The sequence below is a fragment of the Neopelma chrysocephalum genome, unplaced genomic scaffold, assembly GCF_003984885.1.
Source record: "Neopelma chrysocephalum unplaced genomic scaffold, ASM398488v2 Primary Assembly neopelma1_63, whole genome shotgun sequence".
Lineage (NCBI taxonomy): Eukaryota > Metazoa > Chordata > Aves > Passeriformes > Pipridae > Neopelma > Neopelma chrysocephalum.
This window is the reverse complement of record NW_020897720.1, coordinates 15,218,822-15,242,591: the sequence shown is the minus strand read 5'-3', so window position 1 is coordinate 15,242,591 and position 23,770 is coordinate 15,218,822. Positions and strand designations below refer to the sequence as shown.

The 23,770-nt window shown below is 48.9% G+C and overlaps 2 protein-coding genes across 4 annotated transcripts in view; one reads left to right on the top strand and one right to left on the bottom strand.

Moving 5' to 3' along the window:
* Positions 1–7,986, bottom strand: part of PTTG1 (pituitary tumor-transforming 1) — a 28,957-nt gene extending 20,971 nt beyond the window's left edge. The window contains exons 1-2 of the mRNA XM_027682302.1: positions 7,976–7,986; positions 19–25 (exon numbers count right to left, since the gene is read on the bottom strand). The gene's annotated coding sequence lies outside the window, so the exon portion shown is untranslated. The remainder of the gene's footprint in view (positions 1–18; positions 26–7,975) is intronic.
* Positions 3,257–22,229, top strand: SHROOM1 (shroom family member 1). 3 transcript variants are annotated; one of them, XM_027682297.1, is made up of 9 exons: positions 3,257–3,402; positions 10,654–10,800; positions 12,570–13,189; positions 13,220–15,445; positions 15,736–15,806; positions 16,539–17,090; positions 17,485–17,632; positions 18,796–19,068; positions 20,733–22,229. In XM_027682297.1, the coding sequence occupies exons 3-9, from the start codon at positions 12,674–12,676 to the stop codon at positions 20,985–20,987; spliced, it is 4,041 nt and encodes a 1,346-aa protein (XP_027538098.1). In that variant the 5' UTR covers positions 3,257–3,402; positions 10,654–10,800; positions 12,570–12,673; the 3' UTR covers positions 20,988–22,229. The 3 variants fall into 3 exon arrangements, with proteins under 3 accessions (XP_027538098.1, XP_027538096.1, XP_027538097.1); XM_027682295.1 differs by having other exon boundaries at positions 12,570–15,445; XM_027682296.1 differs by lacking the exon at positions 10,654–10,800 and having other exon boundaries at positions 12,570–15,445.
* Positions 22,230–23,770: the final 1,541 nt, after the last annotated feature.

Sequence of the window (23,770 nt, the reverse complement as noted above, 5' to 3'; positions counted from 1 at the left end):
GGTGCTGTTCCCTGGCACTCAGGGGCTGTGCAGAGTGCAGGGTCAGGTGAGCAGGGAGCAGCCCCTGCCCTGGTTGTGTCAGTCACTGGTGTCTCCAGCACTGTAGGGCTCTGCCTTCAGGAGCTGCAGTGAGTACAGGACACATCCCAGCACAGAGCAGCTTGGGCAGAAGATCTGTAAAGCAGCATCAAGAGGCAAATTTTGGCCCATAATCCTAATTATTCTTTTCTACTTCCAAGCAGTTTTGTGCAGGGACTGTGGCAGTGCTTGGAAATGAAAGCCATGCTGATGGCAACCACTGACACCATCCTGGGAAGTGTCAGGAGATTTTATGCATCTCTGAAAGTGCCAGCTGTAAAAATCAAGGCTTGCCTGAAAGTCTTAGTTCTCAATTAAGAAATCCACCACGTACATTAGTATTTCTGGGTGCAAAAAAGAGTTTGAAAACATGTAAATGCACTCTAAAGGTTTAGGCACCCAAGGACAACTGAAATGAATCTCAGCTCTGTTGTTTTTACAAAATCCCCTGTTTGTTTTTACTCTTGGCCCTGTTTATTATTGTTGCCATAAGTTTATCAATATCAAACCTCAGTGAGCTTTGTGACTTGTAGTTCCCCTGAGAACACTTTGGTTGTTTCCTAGAGCTGATGAATGGTGGTGGAGTGCTCAGGCTGACGCAAGAGTGAGGTTTCTGCCGTGGTTCTGTCGTGTTCTCTGACACTAATGCATTCTAGTGGTTTTAATTGCCAAGAGCAGCTGTAAATTCTCTCCTTGGGGTGTCCCCATCCCATCTCATTCAATCATTTTTAGTCATTAAACATCTTACCATGTGATTAAATCTGGGGATGGAGCAAAGGGCAATTAGTCAGCCCAAATCTACAGCGCTCAGTGTGAAGGCAGTGGGAAGGTTTAATTGCTAATACTTGTAAAACATGGATTTATTGTGAGAGTAGGGCCCTAAAGGAGCCCTGCCCAGTGTTCCATGTGTGAGTGTGGCTGCAGAGCCCTCCTGGAATGGCACTCAGTGAGTCCCAGAGCCTTCCCTTGGCTTAGGAGGGGACTGTTTCCAAAGCCCCACAGTTTTTAATGGGTTTATCCTGACAGCAGTGTGGTGAGAAGAGTGCTATTGATCCCCAGTTTACACACAGGAGACACTTCATTTAGGGGCTCTTGAACCTGGATGTCTGCAGAGTTCTCTCACAGAGACAGAAGTCAGGCACTGTACTGTCTGGAAAAGTCTGGACACTCTCAATTTTGATGTGTTGAAATGTCTTTAAAAAATCTCCCAATATAAGAGCCAAACCTTACAAAGACCTGTGGCAAATCCCAGAGCCAAACCAAACTGTTTCCAGGGAACAGCCTTGGTGCAGGGTCAGGGAGAGGCAGGAGCTGGGGAATGAACCCTCTGAGTGCAAGGTGGGAACACGATGGCTTTGACTTCCCTCTTTTCTCATGTGCTGTGTTGGAACCCTGATCATTCCTGTAGGTCTGAGGTTGGTTTGTGTGCAGTGCTGCACCAACCCAGCCATCCTCTGACAGACCAGTGGCCAAAGGGATGTCCAGATGTCCAGCAGTTGCTGTGCATGGAGGACGCCTGGAGTGGCAGCTCTGCCCCAGAGCAGAGCTCTGCTCCTCCCATGGCAGGAGGATTGCTCAGCTTTGCCTTTGTGGGCAGAATTTTTTCCCTTCTCATTTCTTGCACTGCTGGAAACGTCCCCTGGCTGCTCGTGGCAGAGCAGTTGATCAGATACCAAGTCACTGCTGGGTGAAAACAGGATTTAATGCAATGACTAAACCCTGAGTTAGTTACTGAGTAACTTCCCAGGAGCCCAGTTCCATGTGCAGAGTTACTGACCATGTTGTGTGCTGGTGAGAAAAGCCTGGGCTCAGGGAGGGCCTGTTTGTGTGCAGGATTGTGAAGAGGAGCCTGGTGTTTGCTCACAGGAGCACCTCAAACATGGATCACAGGGATCATCAGAGGATGGTGTTCCAGAGGCTCTTCGTGCTCAGGAGATGTGGAGTTGAGGCTTTCCCAACACAGCAATCCCTGTGCTCTCCAGATTCCCTGCATTAAACCCCATTCCAAGCTCTCTGGGATGGCTCTGGCAGGAGAGTGGGGTGGGGGCAGGCACAACCCACAGGCTCAGCCTGTCCCCCACTGGAGGCCACTTTTCTCCTTCCAGCAGATGAGAACAGCACAACCACAGGTGAGCAGATTATTTCTGTAGGAAATGTGGGAGGAATGCCCAGTTTTCCCTTGAGAGACAATACATAACAAATTACAGAGCATGGCATTATCCAGTTGGCAGCTTAGTTTGAGGGGAAAAAATAGTGGCACAAAATCGGCTTATTTTTTAAGCCCAGCTGGGACGTAGCAGGAATTCATCTCACTGGATAAGGACATTATAAAATGTTTGTATGAGGCTTCATCACATGTATTTGGAAGCAGAAAACATTTATTGCAGAGTTTTGAGTTGATTCAGAGTCACACGAATCAGATGAAAGCCTCAATCTGTGCTTTCTGTGCCCTTTTATGAGAAAAAACACTTAAAAATAATTAAAAGGCCACACAAAAAAACCCTGCAGTGTATAAAACAGCTTCAGAGTTGCCTTGAGCTGCATTAACTTCCACTGTACAACCCTTTTTCTCTCACCCTCAGGAAGCAGGATATAATCTTTTAAGAAAATCAAATCTAACTACTTTGTTGGATTAAATCTAACTACTTTCAGTTGGATTTAATTAGTTTTTGTTAGCAGTGCTTCCCGACTGCCCCAGAGCAAGGGGCTCCTGTGCTCTGTGACCCCGGGCTGGGGACAGCACAGGTAAGGCAGTGAGGAGGGAGTGGGGCGGTGCCGTCCCGGTGGGATGGGAGGGATGTTCCTGGAGCGGTGCTGTCCCATCCTGTCCCGGTGGGATTTGAGGGATGTTCCTGGGGCTGTCCCGTCCCTGTGGGATGTGAGGGATGCTCCCGAGGCGCTGCTGTCCCGGTGGGATATGAGGGATGCTCCCGAGGCGCTGCTGTCCCGTCCCGGTGGGATGTGCAGGAGTGTGTTGGGTCGCAGGGGCCTCACCTGCTCTCTCCTCTGTGGCCTTGGCAGCATATTCATGGAATTTTTCGGCCGTGCCCACGTGGGAGCCGTGGCCGCCGGCCAAGGGCTCGGGCAGCAGCAGCAGCGCCGTGGTTAATGATTGACTGGTGAGATAATGGGACAGCCCAGCCCACTGTTCCCTCTCCTTCCTTCCCTCTGCCACCGCTGCTGAGCGGACAGAGCCCGGACAGAGCCCCGACAGCCCGGGGCAGCTGCCCCCGGAGCCGGAGGGTGCTGTGAGTGCCCCTGGAGCTGCTCGGGGACATCCCGGCCCGGGACCAGCCGAGAGATGGGACTCGCCCCCCGCCTTCTGTGAGTGCACTGAGAACTTTGCGGGCTGGGAGACGCAAAAGTTCTGCTTCGGTGACTTTCCGATCTTTTCCGAGGGCACAGCTGGAATCTGGACCAGAGCATTGGCTTCTGTTTATAAGGAGAATACTGGAGGCAGAAGGTGTGCCCTGTCTGTGCTCGTTGTGCACCTCACACTGCCAGAGGTGACCTGGTCTGTGGGTCTGTCCCTGCCCGTGCAGGGGGTGGAACTGGCTGAGCTCTGAGGTCCCTTCCAGCCCAACCCTTCTGTAGTTCTGTGGGTCTCACTAACCAAACATCAGCTCAGTGTGTGTGTGTTTGAGATGCCTGTACCTGGTACGTGCTGTCCCCAGCAGCTGCTGTGCTGTCTGTCTGTATATTTGCTTTATGCAAGAAAAGAATGAAAAAGAACATCTGGTTGCTCTGCTGCTTGTGCTGTGTTTGCTGTGAGTCTGGAGAGCAGTGATTCTGCTGGTCCATGGTCTGGCTGCTCCCTCAGCCGTGGATGGGGGGGTGTTTGGGGAGGGGGGTTCAGCGAGGCTGAGCGTGCAGAGCTCTGGGGGCTGCAGTGCCTGTCCCTGCTGTGCTGGGGGGATCTCACCACTCCATCCTGACAAGCACATTTCCCTTCAGCTCAGCAGTGTCCCTGGAGCAGCTGGAGGACACCACACGGGTCCTTGGACCCAGGGGGTTCAGTGCAGAGTTGGTGATGTGTGGTTTAGGTGCTGGAGATGTGCTGGTCATGCCAGCTGCCCGTGGCCCTGTGCCAGCTCTGTGCCACACGGGCCAGCCTGGGGGTGCTGTGGGATTGTGGAGCTGTTCACGGGTGGCTTGGGAGGTCTCAGCAAAAGAGGAGGTGCAGAGGGTGCCCAGCCCCAGCTCAGCAGCACAGGGCAGGCACAGCCACTGGTCCCACTGGAGTGATGGTCACACGTGTTGCCAGAGCCTGTCCAGAGCCAGGCAGGACTGGTGGAGGAGGCAGGAGAAGAAATCCCAATCCTGGGAAAGCAGGTGTCCAAGTGCTGTGTTTCCTATCCCTCCTCTCTGCCCAGCAAGGACTGACTCGCTCTCAGGTCCTTGCAGAGCACGTGCTGTTGAGGTCCAGGTGCTGTCGAGGTCCAGGTGCTCCCATCTGTCCGTGTTCCCTCCTGGAACAGCCCGGAAGCAGAGGAGGGAGCAGGATGTTCCCTGGAAAATATTAAAACCACATTTTGGATTGTTTAACCCGGGATTGAAAGCTGTCTCAGGCACATGTGATTGCACCAGGCCACCTGAACTTCAGGGATCCCTGTGGGTGAGAGATGACATTTTCATAGGGAAATGTGTGACTGTAACCAAATAATTGACAAGGGCAGGACTGAATTTGTGCTAGAAAATTTATCTTTAAAAATGCTCAAATGATCAGTGTGTTACAGTGTGTGAGGGACCAGCCTCATCCCTGCTGTGGACACAGACAGTCTGGAGTGTCACCTCAGCCTGATACAAACACAGGAGCTCTGCTCTATCCTTCAGTGTGCAGATTAGGGGGGGTTTTTAGTCCAAGTAAAATCTAGATCCATGTTAAACAGGTGGGGTGAGGGGTCTGGCAGGCAGACATCGTTACACAGGGAACAGTTACCTCGGTACAAATACACTCAATGATCCCCCAGCACAGGCAGTGTTTGAGGCTGATGCTGAAATGCAGGTTATGGAGGATTTGGGAACTGATGTGGGAACTCAAAAAGGAAGTTTCTGTAGAACAGATTAAATGTAGAAAGGTGGACCTGCAAAAACTCACAGCCTTGTGTTTGGGTGGGGACTAATGGGTATGAGGTGCCACAGACAGGGAACCACTGGGTCCCAGGGTTGAAGGGAATCAGGAGCTGCTCCCAGTGAGCTGCCCCTGCTCTCCCATCCCTCCCTGCTGCCAGAGGGGAATCCCTGCCCTGGCACTGCTGCTTTGGCAAAGGCTCTCACTAAAGCCCTGGGTGCTGCCTTTTCCCAGCACTGAAGGAACTGATGCTTTACCCAGACTTTTCCTCTGGCTCTCCTGTCGGTTTTGTCTGGATGGAGTGCAGGAGGGTGGGCTTAGATGGGATATTGGGAAGGAATCCTTCCCTGGGAAGGTGGGGAGGCCCTGGCACAGGTTGCCCAGAGAAGCTGTGGCTGCCCCATCCCTGGAAGTGCCCAAGGCCAGGTTGGATCAAAGGACCAGCCTGGGATGGTGGGAGGTGTCCCTGCCCATGGCAGGGGGTGGAATGAGATGCCCTTTAAGCTCCTTCCAACCCAAACCAGTCTGTGATTCTCTGATGCTCTTTGCAGACCAAGGGTTTGATTTATGCCCATCATTCCCCCCCCATTAAACCTGCAGTAAGGTAACTATTGGATATTTCCAGATTATTTTTAACTACTAATCCAGTTTCTCATTGTTTGTTGTGGAAACCAGTGATATGTTTAGTGAGATTAAGCATAAACCCTTATGAATTCTGTCCAAATGAAAGCTGTGGGAAAATACTGGAATCCATTATTTGCCAAAGGAACAGAGCAGTCTGATATATTATGTCTTGTGTATATTTGGTGTTTTTCTCTTGTTCCAGTGGAATGTTCTGTAGTAACTGGATATGACATTAGTGTCTGCCCCAGCCCAAAGGCAGGCACAATTATGTTTAACATCTGGATGAATTAGACTGAAAACAGACATCCTCTGGTAAGGAACAGTTTCTGTTTCCTATGTCAAAATAAGAAAGTTAAAGAGCTAATGGATTTTTTTTTTAAATATCAAGTAATTGATTAATATGACTTCATAATCCTTAATTTGTCTACGAGAAAATGAAAGTATTGTTTGCTAATGATATTTTAGATTGGGAATGTGCTTTGAAAGAATGGAAAAGTTCCGTGATTTACTGAGGGTAGTAAGGTATTAAAAAGATCAATTTGTACTTAGGAGGAGTGGTGAGGATGTGAAGGAGCTGGGTCCTCTCCTGTTCTCTGGGAGGATCTGGGTGAGCCAGACTGACCATGTCACCTGGGAAGGTCTGGTAGGACTCTCTGTGCAGTATTTTACCTGTAGCTATTCCCTAGATGGGAATGACTTTGGGAATCCAGTGAAGGGAGTGTGTTTCTGTATCATTCATGAAGTTCATAGCACACAGGCTAAAGCTTGCCAAGCTCACAAAAAGCTGCTCAGTACATCTAAGGAGCAGAGAATGAATTGTTTGATCCACCTTTATTACATCTAAAAGCCATGATCTAAATATTACACACAGATTTATTTATATAAATAAATAATATATATATAATCCCACTTTATTAAGGCAAACTAAATGTTGCCCCTTGCCCAGCCAGTGCCTCTGGATCCATCCTTGTCCAAAACTGGAGCTGCAGCAGGAATGTTTGCTCCCGTGGCAGATTTGTCTGTGGAAAACAAAACTCCAGCCTGGAGAAACTGGACTCTGCAGCCTGAGCTGTCAGGGCCTCCTGGGCTGCAGGGACAGAGACACCCACAGAGCTGCTGGGAATGGTTTTATGCTGTGGCACAAGAAACCACATGTAGCTGCCCAGACAACCACAATTCTTCAGAGACAAGATGACTTTGTGGCATTTTCCAGCCAGACAACTGTCACTCACAAACCTGAGCGAGCATCAGCTCTCCCAGAGCTCTGATGGAGCTGGGAAAGGCCAGTTCTGATCCATGAGTGCTGGGAATACAGCGGGGGTGGGATGTGTGGCAGCTGGTGGAGCTGTCTGTAATAAACACTTGGATTTTTCTAATTACAGACTGTTAATTATGGACATGTTGTTAAAGCTCTGCTTGCACAGATTGCTGACCAACTTGTCCCAGCTCACAGGGTTCTGGACTCAAACCACACATCAGTGCAAGGAGATGCTGAACTGGATTTCCCCTGTTCAGGGTCTGCCTTGCTGCCCAAGCTGTGGGCAGCTCAGTGCGGTAGGTCAGGGGGACTTGGAGAATTTTATTTTTCTCTGATGTTTCTTGAATGGCCTTGCTGGCAAGCACTCAACAGGTAGAAATGAGAAAATATCTTCATTATATATATTATTTATTCTATTAATTAATATCTATATTAATTCTAAAGGCATATGTTTAAAAATCAACAGTGTCATTAGGTTTTTTTCTTTTTGATTTTGAGTACCTTAGAGCCTGTAAGTCTTTAAAGCTCTTGGATATTTGTGTGTGTTCTTGTAGCCTGCAGAAGCAGCATGGGGTTATATTTATGGCATCAAATGAACCTGATTAGATTGAAAAAAGAAAAAAGGAAAATTATGATAAACTAAGAAGGGATGAAGTGGAAACAGTTGGAAAGAAAGAAACATGTTTGGGATGAAACTGTGATTTCTGGGAAAAGGAGTTTTGAGAAGCACAGAGGTAGAAACAAAAATAAGTGTTTGGTGCTGTTTAGTAGATTAGAGACTAGTGCTGATGGAAGCCAAGAGAAATTTTTGAGGCTGAATAAGGGAAGTCAGGGAACTGGAGGACAATGGGAGGTATGTGGCGGGTGACTGCTCTCATTAAAGGGTCAGGCTCTGGTGGGTGCCCAGGAAAAGTCTCTCACAGGGCTGTGAAGAATTGCCAGACCTGATCTTCCTCATTAAAACCTTGGCCAGAGATCAGGCCATGGCTCCTGGGTCCAAAAGTATTTCATCTGGGCCTCAGCTCTTCCTCAGCCCAGGGGCAATGACAGGGAGGTGTCACCCCTGACACGGGGAAGGGATGGGATGGACCAGTGCTGGCACTGGGGCTCCAGCAAAGCTTCCAGTCAGTCAGGATCCCTTCCTTCTGCAGGGAGCCTGGCACAGCTGGGTGAGGAAGTTTAGGAAGGTTTATCCACTCCCTACCCAAAAAAAGGGATGTTGTGATGCGTTATTATTATTTTCATCCTCCTCTAAATTTCTCAAGACACTTTGATGGCTCCAGGAAGCTTTGAGTCTGGATCTGTGGGTTTTAGGGAAATGTTTACATTCCTCAAACTGTGGTGAAATTTATTTCTGTTCACACAAGGCATAAACCTCCCCTAAATCCCACTTAGGCTCTGTTTGGAGACTGTCTGGCACTTGGGCTTTCCCTGGCTCCCAGTAGCAGGGTTTGCTTTCCACTGTGTAAGCCAAAGGTGAGAGTTTGTCCTTGGGTGTTGATGCACTGTATCCTTGCACCATTAGCTACCTGCATGAGTTTTGGAAATTGGATTGAATGAGAAATTTGGGGGTTAGAGTCTTCAGGAACCTTAGTATGAAAAACACAGATTAGCAGAATGTGTGCTTTTCCAATTATCTAAAGGGGATGTCATCTGCTGTGTTTGGCTTCCTGTTTGAAACCTAAAGCTGAAAGTCCAAGGGGATAAAATTGTTGATTATAAGCTAGAAAAAAATAATAAAGGGAAAATATCTATTAAAAAAAAAAAGGCAGCTAAGAGAGAAACAGGGACTTTCGAGGTGCTGAAAATCAGGGTGATCAGCCAGACACACTCTCCTGGATGTGGTGTCCCTCCACTTCTCTCACCCTGTCAATAGTCATGTCAAAGTGATGGAATCTGAAGACTTGAGGCATTTGTCTGGAATTTTTGGCTCTCTCACAGTCTGGTGGAAGGAGCAGCTCTTATTTCCAGACATCTCATGTCTCAGAGATGCAGTCACTGCATCCATGTTCTGCGTGGGCATCAAGGTCAGCCCAGGAAGAGCAGGATGGAGATCTGGGAACCTGTGCCAGATCATCAACCCATGACCTGCTCAGGGTTTCTGAGATACCAGAGACTGGACCTGACTTCCCCAGGATTTTGGACTCTCTAGGTTGCCCTGGGACAGCCCATGGGATCACCTGCTGACACCAGAGTGCCTCAGGTGATCTCTGGGGAGCAGCTGGATCAGGGGCTGCAGCCTGTGCAGCTGGCTGGAATCTGAGGAATGTCAGCTAATATTGACATCAGGTGTTTACCCTTGGATAAGGAACAGGTCATTCACAGGCATGAACATGACATGATGTTGGTAGGTTGGTCACAGTGTTTGCTTTGCATTTTGCACACTTGTCTCTCTCCTTGAGAGCAGCTGAGTGCTGTGGTTTGATCTGGATTAATAGCTGTGGTTTTCCCCTTTATTGTCATGGAGCCATTTGTTTAAAAAGGGCAGTTCTACAGAAAGAGAGCTATGAGGGTTTGAACTCTGCTTGTGTTTATTAAGGAAAACGCTCATTCTTGCTTCCCTGACAGAAAGGTGGTGTTGGTAATTCCAGGGACCTGCACAAGCACACACACATAGTGTGGAGTGTGTTTGGGGCCAGGGCTTGTTTTTCCTGGGTTGTTGATGATAAATCAGAGAGTTCATAAAGAGAATAGCTGTGTTTCTAAAGGGTGATGGTTTGTTTGAGCAAGCATTGTGTGTAACTGAGGTGAGTTGTGGATCAATTCTGGCACCTAGCACAGTCTAACTGAGGTCAAACAAGACCAAAGAGTAAGTAGAAGAAACCCTGCCCTTAAAAGACAGGTAACTTGTTAACTGACTGCAGTCTGGAGTCACTGGTTTTTCTCTGTACAGTTAATTTGCCAGGGACATGAGGCTTTGACCTTCTGAGTTGGTTGCAAAGAATTCCAGGTTGTGCAATGCAAACCTTTCCTGAGAACAGAGGAGGTTGATGTGGGGACTTGTATTTCACAGAGGTCTGTGAGGGGCTGGAGACTTCAGCAGGGCACAAATTGGCTCTCAGCACTTGGGGACTGTTTGACAGTGTTTGGGTGAAGAGTTTTTAATGCCAGCACTGGTGTCTGAGCTGAGAAATGGTACAGCACGAGCTGCACAATGGGGACTTCCTGGCATTGCCTTGCCACTGCTATTTTGTCTTGTTTTTTTCTATCATTATCATGGTGGAAACTTGGAACAAATATTGTTTTGAGCCATAAGACATCATTATCTCAGCCCAGAGTCAGCCCAGCCTCGTGCACAGTGTCCTCTCTCCTCTGGGTTTTGTCCTTCCTCAGCCATCAGGGAGGCACTGGACAGGTCCCATTCCCCACAGAGCCCCTGTTTCCCTTCTGTGTGTTCATCTCATCCCTCTGGTTGGTCAGATGGATAAAGCAAAGAGGAGGATGTGCTTTACATTTGCAAACTGCTTCACACAGAGGGCTGTGCTCTGGGCAGTACTGGGGTAAATACAATAACCCAGTGGATGGAAGTCAAGTTAACACAAGTGTTAATACACTTTCCTTCGTCTTCCAGTGGGTTTGGTTCTGAGAGACTTTAATTTAACATTTTTCTTCTCGCTTTCAGTGGTTTACAATGAAAATATTGCAAGCCTGTCTGGAATGTGCACATTGTATTCCAGCCTTGCCAGAGCATTTCTGAGGCCCAGAGACAGTCCCTGAGGGAGCTCTGCCACCTCTCAGCTGAGAACAATAATGTCATTGTTCTTGTCAGGTGAGTTGTAAATGCATTAATGTTTTTCTCTTACATGGGAAAGAGAAGGCAGTTTTCACATAGTTCTTTAAACACATTGAGATCAATGATTCTGCTGCCAGGGTTTAGGAAATATCTTCACCAAAAGGAATACGACAAGTTTTCCCTAAGGTGTGTTTCAGTGTCAGTCAGAGGTCCTTGCCTTGGTCTTCTAAAATACTGAAATTATATTTCCTCTTATTTCTGGTATCACCTGAGTCAAAAGTTCTTCACTGTATTGCCAAATTCACTGTGAATCACAATCAGGGGATCGAAACAATGAGGGAAAAGAGATGTTGGGAATCACTGGAATAGGAAACCAGAAGAGAACCTTCACTGACAGACATAAACCAAACCACAACTGTTATTTCTACACGTTGCTGTGAAAAGTTAGAGCCAAATTCTCGTTGTAAATCAGGGTGGCTCCATTAACTCCTGTGGATCTGTGCCAGCACATCCCAGACAAAGACTTGGCTCTATTTATAGCCCTGTCAGGAACAGGACTGCTTGGAGAGGTTCCACTGGGAGAAAAACTTGATTAAGACAAGGCAGATAAGAATGACAGAGGAATCTGCCTCCTGGGTCTGTTGTGGAATGTGGCTCCCATGGGGTTTGATCCCGGGGCCCTTCCCAGCCCCTGCAGGTCCTGCTGAGCATTCCCAGCCCAGGCTGGGACAGACTCCCAGGGCCCTCTGTGTGCCCAGGGTGCTGGAACTGTGGCACAGTCAGTCTGCAGGGAATGGCAGGGCAACCTTCACCTGTTTTTTTAGCTCTGTGGCTTCAGAAAATCCAAGGTGTCCCTTTCACCAGGTATCCAAGGTTTTTATTTCCCTAAAGTCCCTAATGTGCCATGGTGACAAGGATGGGGAATGTCATCATCAGCCACTGATCCTTCATGTTTCCTGTGGGACCCAGTTACTCAGGGACACACGAGGAAATTTCACAGCTGTGTTTTAGATAATCTATAAAGAGGGAGAGAACTTCTCCAGGCATCCTTGAGCTGATTTCTTACTGAAATTTCAAAAAAAAAAAGCCCAGCAGAAATTCCCACTGTGTGGTGTTAGGCTGCTTTCAGTTCCCAGAAACTAGTTAATTTATTTAGTGTGCCTCACCAGTCCAAGTTTCATTTATAGATTAACTTGTGTGTTTTGGCTCCTGTCCATCTCTTCCTTTGGCTCAAAATGAATGATACCGGGACTGTCTTTGAAACAAGGCAGGAATGTGAAGTTTTTTGATTAAAGAGCAACATCACCCCTCAGACCTCTCTTTCTGCCAGCTTTGTGAGGCCCTGCCACAGAAATATGATATTGGAAATGGCAGATTAGGGTCTGGTGAGTTCAACCTTTGTGAAGAAATCAGACATGAAATATTCTGGAGGGCTCTGGAAAGAGTTTGTGTCTCCTCAGAAGGCCTGTCACGGGAGCAGCTTGTTTTCAAGACTGTTTGTTTGCTTTGTTTAATAACTAATCAGTCTTTAGAGCTGGCTTAAATGAGAATTACTAAACAAGGTCACTGGCCAGCACCCATCTGGTGCCAGGTTCAGCCTTTTCTGAGGGACTCATGTGCCTGTGAGTGTGTCAGGGCGGTTGGAGCTGACAGAGGGGGTCACACTGCTGGGGGGACTTCTCACTGATGTCAGGATGTCTCATCAGGATGCTCTCTCAGCCTCAAGGCACTTTCTATGAGCCTCTGAGAAAAAGTGCAGTGAGAATCCTCCCACTGAGTTTTTTCACGGTTCTCTTTCTTCTTAGGATCTTCTAGATATTCCTGGAATGTGATACAGAGAAAAATGTTCTTTTCTAACGACTCGGTTGTGGACTTTTAATCAGCCTTGGATTTCTGGGAATGCTGCAACATGGCTTCAGTTGGGAATGAGATAGAAAGGTGGACTCCCAGGCAAGGTGGCAGAAGTGGGGAGCTGGCAGAGCCTGTGATCCCCCCTGAGAACGATCATCATCTGTCACCAGTGAAGTCGATGGGCAGCACAGACCATGCCCTGCACCTCCCTGGGAGGGCAGACTCTGCCTACAGCTCCTTCTCAGGGGGCTCCCACGTGCCAGAGTGTCCCACCCGCCCGTGCTGTGGGGAATGTTGCCCCTTGCCCCCGGAGCAGGCGCCGTACATGGACTCTGAGTATGTCAGGGGAATTTATACTCTCAGTGCTGCACCCCCTGACCTCAGATCCCTGCAGCCACACAAGGCACCAGCCCCCAGCATCCATCCCAGCTCTCCCAGCCTCCCTGACCGCTGTGGAACCGCTCCCACCAGAGGGACTTTGAATCAGGGACCTGCAGCTCTGGCAGCACCTCCACCTTCCCCTCCCACACGGCTCGACAGCTACAACATCACCAGACACCGGGACAGTTCCAGAGGGGGACACAGCTCTGGGGGACACAGCTCTGGGGGACACAGTGAGTGCAAGGGGCAGGCAGCTCCTGCAGTGCAGGACAGTCAGCTGGCACACAGGGATGTGCCAGGGAGCCAACACTGGCATGAACTCACAGAGAGAGACATCAGGCCTGCCAGGGAAAAGACTCTGGAAAACAAGGGCCTTTCTTCTGGTTCTACAAACGAGGCATCTCTGTCAAACATTCAGGGGTTAAAGACAGGGGGAAATGGAGAGTGGAGCCCACCCCAACAACCTGCAAAGAGAAGCAATCCACACATTTGCAGCAGACCTTCTTCATTCATCTTCCAAGAATATTTAAGGACAGACTCTGTGGCAAATGTGCCCAAAATACTTTCTGCTTATAATTCAGTTCATGGTTATAAAATTCCCACCGAGATGAACTCCCAGTCCTATCACCCAGCACATTCCAACCCCAGCGCTGTTAATGATACACAGGAAGTCAAACAGTGTCCCTGTGGGGTGCAGAAACCAACTGCCAAAGCAGCTCTGCCAAGCACCGTGCCAGGACCCAGCCAGGGGAAGGGGCCCTTGCCCCGTGCTCAGGACCTGCTCTGTGCCCAGTGGCACCCAGACATGGACCAGGATGTGTTTGAGGACAGCTGTGACACACAATGTGTGGAGAATGCTCTCCCTGCAAAAAATGCTTCCAGGAAGCTGAACAGTTGTACAGATAACAATCGGTGCTATGATTCTGCAGGAAAACCTGGGAGAGGTGTCAGGGAGCCAGTCCTGGATCAGCAAGGCAGAGTGCAGAGGTCACTGGGGTGCTGCAGCTGCGAGGCTGTGGGAGCAGAGCACCCTCAGCACGAGGGGCTGGATCAGGGAAGGAAGCAGTGCTGTGACACCAGCAGCCAAATGGCTTTTTTCAGACCAAAGGAAGATCCCACATCTCGCTTAGTACGTGAATCCCAGGAAGGAAAACGGGATAATAACAGCAATCCCAACCTCAGCACGTGTCTGGAACAAGGGGATCCTCCTGTTCAGAAGCACCAGCCTGGATTTCAAACCCAGCTCTCCAGACAGCTTTGGGAGGATGGTGCTGGTGAGCAGATCAGCAGGCAGATGACCCCCATGCTTTACTACCTCTCTGGGGGGGAGCCCAGCAGTGTCCCACAGCCCACCCAGCTCCCCCACAGCCAGGAGGACTCCAGGTCACCACGGGAAATCCCTTCCAGCGGCTGTGCTGGCTCAGCACAGGGTGTGGAGAAGCCAAGGGAGAGCCCTCAGTGCCCAGGGCCCAGCCAGCACCCCCGGGGCAGGGCTGAGCTCCACAGCCCCCATCCCATCCTCGATCCCATCCTCGGGGGCCCTGCCTCATTCACAGAGGAGAGCTTCCAGAATGACTACAGAGAGAAACTTAAAGTGGCTCAGAAAAAGGTCCTTAGAGAAACCTCCTTTAAGAGGAAAGACTTACAGATGAGTTTGCCTGTCAGACTGAGACAGAAACCCTCTAAAAGGCCCTCAATTGAACACCTTCGGTCTCTCTCGTTATCCAGTGCAAACGAGGATGCCAAACCTGTTCTTTGCTCCCCTTCTCATCTAGAATCCCTGGAAAGTTTCAGTAAAGATGAAGGAATACAGAAGCCACAAACAAGCCGAGTAGGGGCAAGGAAAAGGGTAACCAAAGAGGAAAAGAAGCTGTGCTATTCTGAGCCTGAGAAGCTCGATCAGCTAATGGATAAGGAAGCATCTTGGAGTCAAGTTAGGGATGAAATCACTGAGCAAGATATAGTGGCAGCCAGGAGAAGGGCTCTGGAGAATGGAGAAAGGGCACTTTCCAGTTCCAGCATCTCCAGGACAGAGCTGAAACAAATCCAGCACACTGCACTGATGGAATACATGGAGCGAAAGATCAGCCAAAGGCCAGGGGGTTCACAGCACCTCCCACTGCACCAGCCACCCCTGCACAAGAGGCTGTCACATCCCAAAGGGCCTCCTGGCAAGATTTCCAACCCAAGTGGGAGCAGGAAGATGCAAAATGATGAGGTTTTCCACCAAGTTTTCCCCAGAGAGAAATCGCCTGATGTTTTTCCTGCCTCGGCTGTCGCTGCCCCGCCGGGTGTGAGCAGCAGAGGGGATCCCAGTGGGGCTGATCCCAGCACAGCACACGGGACCTGCCCCAGCACCTGTCCTGCAGCTGAAAGGCTCCCACAGGCAGGTGATCCTGCACTGGGGAGAGCTCCTGACAGATCAAAATCTGCTCCTCCTTCCCCTCGGGTAAGACAGAGATCCAGCACCTAAAGGGGTCCTATGGGAAAGTCAGAGAGGGATTTTACTCTTTTTACAAGGATATGGAGTGACAGGAACAGAGGGAGAAAGGCTTCAAACTGACAGAGGGCAGAGTTAGATCAGAGGCTGGGAATACAATCTGTGAGGGTGGTGAGGCCCTGGCACAGGTTGCCCAGGAGGCTGTGGATGCCCCATCCCTGGAAGTGTGCACGTGAGTAAGTTACAGAGCTGCCTCTCCAGCAGTGCCTGCTGTCCCAGTGTGCTGTTTTCCCTTCCAGGACACCTGCAGATGTGCCAGTGGTGCAGCAGCACCATCCCAGAGCTGTGAGGGCTGTGCCAGCTCCCCCAGGTAAGGCTGTGGAGTGTGACAGCCATGGCTGGATGTTCCTGTCCTTCTCTCTCGGGGTCCTTCCTTGTCCATATGGGAGCACTGCCCGTTTGGGACAGTCTTTAAAGCCACTTGCACCGTGTGAAGCACAGGCTGGGAGTGCCGGGTGCCCCGGAGCTGCTGTCCCTGCACAGTCAGATCTCTGGGATCACAGCTCCCTCACCCGAGCTCCAGAGAAAACAGCATCTCCAACAGCTCGGGCGTGCCTGGAAAGAGTGTGTGATGAGCGTGGTGTGACAGGGGCTTTGGGGGTGCTTTTTGAAAGGCAAAAAAATACTGTGCCATTTATGCCTCACTAACTGAGAAGTTTGTGTTTTAAGTCTCCATATTTGCTTTGCTGGTCTGAGGAGCATCAGGGGAGAAAACCCATCTGAACTCTGCCTCAGCAAGGCAGTGATGCTGATTCTTGTGTAGTAAAAGAATTTCCACTGTTTCAGTCATTCAAAAATATCCCAATGGTTTCTGGAGGCTTGATTAGCTTAGAAAAAAAAAATGTATTTTTAGCAATATTTTGAAGTTTTTCTTAAATTTCCTAGTTTAGCAGTAAATTTCCAGTTCCTTGCATGCTGACTAGGAAGTTTCAGACAGAACTGTGACATCAGAAACATTTGATCATAGCTCATAAACTGTCTGCAAAAGTATCTATCAAAGAGGGAATGTCTCACATAAAAGGAACTCTCTTCTCTCTTATAGTTTCCGTGATCCTGAGAAAGATGGATCCAAGAATCATGGACATAATGGCATAACTGGACATGCATGTTTTCAGGATACTAAGGAGCTGACTCCTGAAACCTCTGCTCCCATCCCAAGAAGGGGAAGCGAGGAAGGTGGTGGAGTGGAGGAGGAATGCAGAACTCAGTGTCCCAGTGGGAATGCTGCACTGAAGCACCCAGGGCAGCATCCTGCAGCTCCTGCAGAGCAGGGAATGTGCCCACCCCCAGCACTGGCTCAGCCTCTCCAAGGAGACAGAAATGCCCCCAAAGGCTCAGCTGCACAGGAGGATGTTCCCCTGGGGACAGGGACACGCCTGCCCAGGAGGAGGCTGCAGGATCCTCACCACCAGCGGGACCAGGAGCTTGCTCTGGAGATCGTGGCCAGGGACAGGTCTCTGGTGGACATTCTCATGCCTCATCCTGGCAGAAAAACTGCTTTGGACCTGATGGAGGGTTTGTTTCCCGTTAACATTTCCATGCTGGATAAATCACACAGGAAGAAGGGCAACGTGCAGCATGTGCAGGAGAAGGAGTAAGTAGACAAAACCAACTATCTGGTATTTTTCTGTTTTAGCATATGAATATCTTGTAGTAAGATATCATATACCAGTGGTAAGATGAAATTGAGCATATTGTTTTATTTTTGTTTTGTTAATGAAATATTTTAGCTTTCTGATCTACATACTAAGAAACACCTGAGGCTACGGATATATGATGGAAGAAAAGGGTTTCAATGATGCCTTGCTGAAGGGCCTGTGACAGACCTAGGCTGCAAATCTTTTCCTCTGTATCTTTTAAAAAAATTAGAAAAATTCCTACTGTGAGAAGAGAGTGACTCTGAAGTCAAGATGGATAAAACCATGAACACAATGTTTAAGAAGAAAGCATTGTTTGCTACAGGTGTTTATTTTCTGTTCCAGTGGCAGGAAAAGCCATGGAGATGGCCCAGAAGAATGTCCTGAATCTGAACATGAAGCTGAGAGAAGGAGCAAAGAATCTACCTCTGAAAGACACCAAGTCCTGCCCAGGAGCAGGGACAGCACAAACGACCCAGATGACATCACATCTAAGAAAGTATGTAGATGACATCAGAGGAACCATCAGGACAAAGTTACTATTATTAATGTCATTATTATTGTGGATATTTTTATGCCTGTTTCACAGGTAACTTTGAGTCAATTTTTGCCAGTAAGTGAAGTCCTGGCAAATTGGCTTATTGATCATAAATGGTGGTATTTAAATCCTGCCTGCTTTGATTCAGATCCCACATTCTTGTCTCCATCAGGTCACTGGGGATGGATGTGCCTGGAACAAGCACACAGGGTTGGTTAAAGATTTCCTTGCATGGCCAGCTCCTGACTCCCCATTTAACACTCAAATCTAGTCTCAAAATCTGCAGAGTTAATTACAACTCGCAGCCTAAATAAGAAATATTTTTTACTCTAAGAACTGGCAGCAGTTTCTGCACATTCCAATGTCCAGTTAATTCCATCCATGCAGGAATGGGGTGGGTTGGACACAGCTGAGCTGTGACAGACGTGCAGAGCTCAGGAGGGCGATGGGGCAGCTCTGCAGGGTCAGAGGGGCTTTTTCCCCTGTATTAACCTGGCCATGCTCCTTCTCAGGAAATGACAATCCTGGAGCTCTTCCTGCTGTGCACGTGGTGATGTCCTTCATTACCATTGTCTGCCTGTTGCTGCTGTCCATGGTGGTGCTGCCCAGCTGCCAAAGAACTGGTGGTGGTCCTCTCCCACTCCGGTCTCCAGGCCTTGTTCCATATCAACATTTCCCTCTCAAACAGCCTCCTCTCCTTGCTTTGCTGCCCAGGCACTGGGACCTGCTTGAATCACCCATGGAACTGACTTTTTCTGTGCATGTAACAAATGAAATTCCAGTCAGTTCTTCCCAGTGGTGCAGAGCTGTGGCTGCATGCCCTGGATGTCTTAGAGCACAACTCTGTGTAATGTTGTAATCTTTATTGCAGTTCCCTTCTGACAGATTAAAGCTGAGCTAGGGATTATATTGCCCATTAAGGTGATTTGCTTTTCAGAGTCTGAGAATTAAGTATGGCTTAGAAATACTGTATTTTTTTTCCCCTTTTTCTTTCCCGGAGCTTAAAATTCTTTCAGAAATCAAAAATTCGGCGAAGACGATGGGAAGCAAATCCACTCTCCAGAACTGCCGTGGGTTCCCTTGGGCAGTAACAGCTTTCTGGGGTGGTGTTTTTCCCTTTGCAGCTGGAGCTCATGGCCAGCCTGCGGGCCAGGCTGCAGAGCCTGTGGGAGGAGCAGGAGCTGGTCCTGCAGGAATCCCGGGAATGCGCCCGGCGGGGCCAGGGGCTGCAGGACACGGTGAGGGACCTGTGCAAGCCCAACGAGTTCGAGCGGTACCTGATGTTCATCGGGGACCTGGAGAAGGTGGTGAGCCTCCTGCTGTGCCTGTCCAGCCGCCTGGCCCGGGTCCAGAACGCCATGAGCAGGATGGATGGAAGCACCGACCCCGAGGAGAGGGTGAGTGGGACCAGCAGGTGTTTGGGTTGGTGGGTTCCTTCTCTCCAGGGCAGGCTGTGCTCACCTCATTTGTCTGACAGCTCCCTGAGCTCCTGCTGAACTGTCCCATCCAGCCTGTGCCAGGCAGTGTCTGTGCCACGGCAGGTCTGGTGCCAGGGCTCAGTGCTGGAGCACAGGAGTGCCCAGCGAGCTCTGCAGAGGGGATGGGGGGCAACAGCAGAACCCTGTGAGGGTCCAAGCCACAGGGGTGGCCTCTGGACCCTCGGGCTGCTCCCTGAGGAGTAGCCCCAAACCTGGGCTTCACAGGGCTTTTTGTGGGTTTAATTTTCTCCACTGGTGATTTCACTGCCTTTGAAAACACACTTCACTTAATGGGCTTGTTCTGGGGAGCAGGAAGAAGATGTGGTCATAACTTGAGATAAAACGCCCTGTAGTTTAACTCATATTTGCTGGAAAATGAGGAGTTGTCTCATGTCACCAGGAAATCTTTTCAAGTCTGAAAAGTCTCCTTTTTGCTAGAGAAGACAAGCCAAATGTATCCCAGGAGTGATGCTTCCCTGCTGTCCTTATTGCTTTTACACGTTTTTATCAACACAATACCTCCTGTTATCTCTCATTTGGAAATTGGAAAAGCACAGAGTTACAAAAACTGGGATTTTCTGGAGCTGTGCTGCTGCTGACCTGTAGCTCTGGAGGTTCATCACAGTTCACCAGCAGAACTGCACTAAAAAGGTCCTTCCATGCAGTGTGACATGAAGAGTAGGATTTACCACCCCCAAAATGTCAGTTGTGTTAATGTGAATAATTCTGAGCAGTATTTCATCCAGACTTTGGCTTTGTGGTTGGCAGGGAGGGTGTTGTTTCTCTAGTGTTATGTTTATACTCTTCATAGGAAATACATTTAAATCATTTATTCAAACATTTGAATAACATGCCCCACAAAGACTCGGTTCTGTGCCATCATTTTCACAACCATCTCCTGCTCACTGCATTTGCCCTGATGGCAGCAGAACCAGCAGTGTCAATCTTTGACTCTGTTTTTAGGGTGTCGACAGTAATGATTGATCTGTGCTGGATTTATGGACACTGTCCTGAAATGGGACATTTTCCAGCAGTGTTATTCCTGTGAAAATCATTGCAGCTGAAAGGGACTTGGCTAAATGTGAAAGGTATAAAAATCCTGTAGAACAAGCAAGGCCTGACTCTTGTGGGTTTGTTAACAAGCCTTTGATGAACAGTTACTCTCTTCATCACAGTTATTTTATTGCACATACCTTTTAATAGAAGCCACTCTACCTTTTTAATATGTCATTGGCACTCTGGCCACATGCAACGCACAAAATACAAAGACATGTTCCTTAAAGAGCTTCTAATTGAATGAAGATGGCTACAGGATGCTTTAAAATGCCCAGAATGTTAAGTATATTGATTTTTTTTTTTCCTGAGGGCGGCATGGAAGAAGTGAGCCTTGCTGGGGTTTACCATGTCTTTACCTTACAAGCCACAAGAATGAGTAATTCAATCGAGAAAAAACTCAAGTGGAGCACAAAGCCCACAAGAGGAAGTAATTAAATTAAATCGACTGTGGCTTCCAAATGAAGAACTAGAGCCTGCCAGGAGTGCTGAGCTCTCACAGGGGGCTGCTCTGTTCTCTCCCCCTGCAGCACTCGCTGAGCCAGAGGCACAAGCTCCTGTCCCGGCAGCGGGAGGACGCCAAGGACCTGAAGGAGAACCTGGAGCGCAGGGAACGGGTGGTCTCTGGAATCCTGGCCAAGTACCTGACGGAGCAGCAGCTCCAGGACTATCGGCACTTTGTTCAAGCCAAGACCTCCTTGCTGATTGAACAGAAGGACCTCGAAGAGCAGATTAAGTTCTTCGAAGAACAATTAGAAACTCTTGAGCAAAGTCTCCCCCTCTAACACCCGGCCCAGACACTGGTGTTGGGGGCCTGGCCCTGGAACCCACATGGCACAGGGCTCACGGGGTGAGTTCTTCCAACCCTGCTGGTGCCACAGCACTGGCAGGTGCTCAGATGCTCTGGGGATGCTCCAGGCACACCCTGGATGTGTATCCCACTGGGACAGGCCAGCTGACAGTGTCTCACAGTGTGAGACATGACTGATGGGATGGGGACATGACTGATAGGATGTGTTGCTCCTATTAACTTGGCGTGTATTTACCCCTCTTGTTGACTGTCCATCTATTTCCAGGTTGACACAGTCTCAATAAAAGAACCATACAAATATTTACCTCTTGTGGGTGGGTTGAATATTTGAAGTGAAAAACGATGTGGGTGCTCAGATTTGAGTGGGGGATTGCACAGAGCCCCAGGAGATGTTATGGACCATTTCGGTGAAACTCCTGCACTCACTTCTGCTGTTCAGATGTGTGACAGTAAAAATACTCTGTAATGGAAGAAAATAATTACTTCCTTTCTTGGCAGTTGCCATCCCTGAGTCTTTCCTGGCTCTGTGCAATCCCAGGGAGCTGTTCAGAGGAGGTCAGAAGAAGGGTGGTCCTCACTGACATCAAAGAGCCGACCCGTGATGGAGTCAGCTCAGATGAACAGTGTTGAGAATCATAAACTCTGAGCTTATTCCTGCACAGTCCTTTGCAAAGTCCTTGCTGTGCTTTTGAAGTGCTTGTTTTTCAAGCAGCACCTTCAGGAGGTTGCTTTTGGGTAGTTTTCAATTGTCAGTGTGCACTGGATGAGGGGGCAGAGCTCTGCTGCAGCCTGGGGCAGGTGGGAGCCCTGGGGGAGGTTATTGGGTTTCAGAGAGACTTTATATAAATCCCTTGGCAAACATCTTTTAAACAAATGTTGTGTGTTGAGTCAGACCAGGGATGTTGCTGTATTTAAAATCTGAGTGTGTTTTGCTTGTTTGTAAGTATTCAGAGAGAACAATATTCCATCTGAGCTGCATACCTAGACCATGAATAAGGCAGCCACTAATTGAACTCAGGTTTCTTCCAGAGCCAGAATAGATATTCATTGTCCCAGGATGTTGGGCTATACCAAGAAATGTTTTACTAGTGGAGTGTGTCCTGACTACAGTAAGTATCATCACCACTGACAGAAGCTGTTCCTGAGGCATCTTATCCTTTGGAATTGCATTTCACTGGGCACAAGAACTCCAGGAGCACAGAGACCAAGCTGCCATGTGTGCCAGTTTTACACAGGGTAAGAGTGCCTTTGAATCCTACTGCCTTCTGCTGAAGGTTTGGTATTTAGAGCACTAATTATATCCCCATACCAATAACCATTGTTTGTGGCAGCTTTTTTCCAACTTCCAGCCTTGTGGTTTAGAAGCCAAGATGGCCAGAAACGCAGAGCATCTTTGAGTTACAACACTGTGATCTCACACTGCTCCAGACAGGTTTTTCTGACCCTTTACCATCAGAAGACAAATTTAAGACCTGAACTGTAAGTAGCAGTGACTGGTGGTCTTCCTGGGGAAGCAAATCTTGCAAATGTAAGGATTTTGGAACTGAAACCCTGTGCGGTGCTTGTGCATTGTTACTGTTCACACTCCTCCTCACCAGCCTCCCTTTGGTGACCTGTGCAGCAGTGACACCAAGTTACCTCTGCCCAGGGCAGCTCTTGGCTTCCAGGGGCTGCTGGGCCTTGGCAACTCCCCCGTGCTGAGACCTGCTGAGCTACTTGTGTGTGAGCTGGGGAATGTGAGGAATGGAGGAGCTGCTGGCCCCTGACCCTCTGGGAGAGCAGGCAGGGAATCCCCCCAGCCCTGCAGGCTCCTGGTGCAGCCTGTGAGCTGATACTTTAACGTGACCCAGCACCTGAGCACTGCTACCTGAGCCCTGGGGGAGCTGAAAGGTGAACTGATGGCAGCTACACCCAGGGAAGAGCCAAAGAGGAGTGCTGAGGAGAAGGAAGAGGTGGCACAGGCAAAACGCAGGATCTCCCCGTGGTGGGGAAGGCTGGTGGGATTCCAGGAGATCTCTGCAACTCCTCTGGCCACCCACACACGGGCAGAGTGGGGGAAGAAGGGCAGCAGCTTCTGTTCTGGTTTGGGATCAGGAGATGAGTTGTATGGCCTGAGGCAGAGCAGGAGCCGTGGCACCTGTGGGGTGGAGGAGCGGTCAGGGGAAGCAGAGCACATCCTGCCCATCTGTCTTGGCAGCAATTGAAAAGATTTTAGACATTTTAGAATTTCATTTAACACCCACTGCAATGTGTGAGAGTCACTGCTGGAACAGGAGCCGCTGTTTCAGCCTCTTGGGCACTAAATTGAAGGATCTTAATTATTTTGTTTTAAGCCCCAGTCTCATTTTTCTTCACTGGCGTTTTATGTTGAGGAACTTCTGCACGTAGAACTAATTAAGGAATGGAGGGATGCAGGAGTTAATGCAAATGTACTCTGCAAAAGATCTATTTGCTGCTTGTGAGAGCTGCATTTAATAAGTAAAAAGATGTTCTCTCTGCTTTGGGAATTCATGGCAACCATACGAATAATTTTTAAAAATAAACTCAGAGCAGAATTGCAAAACTAATCTGTGCCTGAAGGGAGCCCACGTAGACATTAAAGAATAATCAGCCTGTAGGAATCATGCGACCTCTGGGGTTCACAAAAGGCTCTCGAGAAGCAGCACATGAATTTCACTGCTAAACAAAGAGAGGCATTAAAGGTTATCAGAGAGACTCTAAAATACCACATGAGCCTTGAAGCTGAGTCATCTCAGA

Coding starts and splice junctions, on each gene's coding strand:
- SHROOM1 (XM_027682296.1), top strand. CDS start 12,674: ATGGCTTCAGTTGGGAATGAGATAGAAAGGTGGACTCCCAGGCAAGGT. Junction 15,807..16,538: donor GGCTGTGCCAGCTCCCCCAG/GTAAGGCTGTGG, acceptor TCTCTCTTATAG/TTTCCGTGATCCTGAGAAAG. Junction 17,091..17,484: donor CAGCATGTGCAGGAGAAGGA/GTAAGTAGACAA, acceptor TTCCAGTGGCAG/GAAAAGCCATGGAGATGGCC.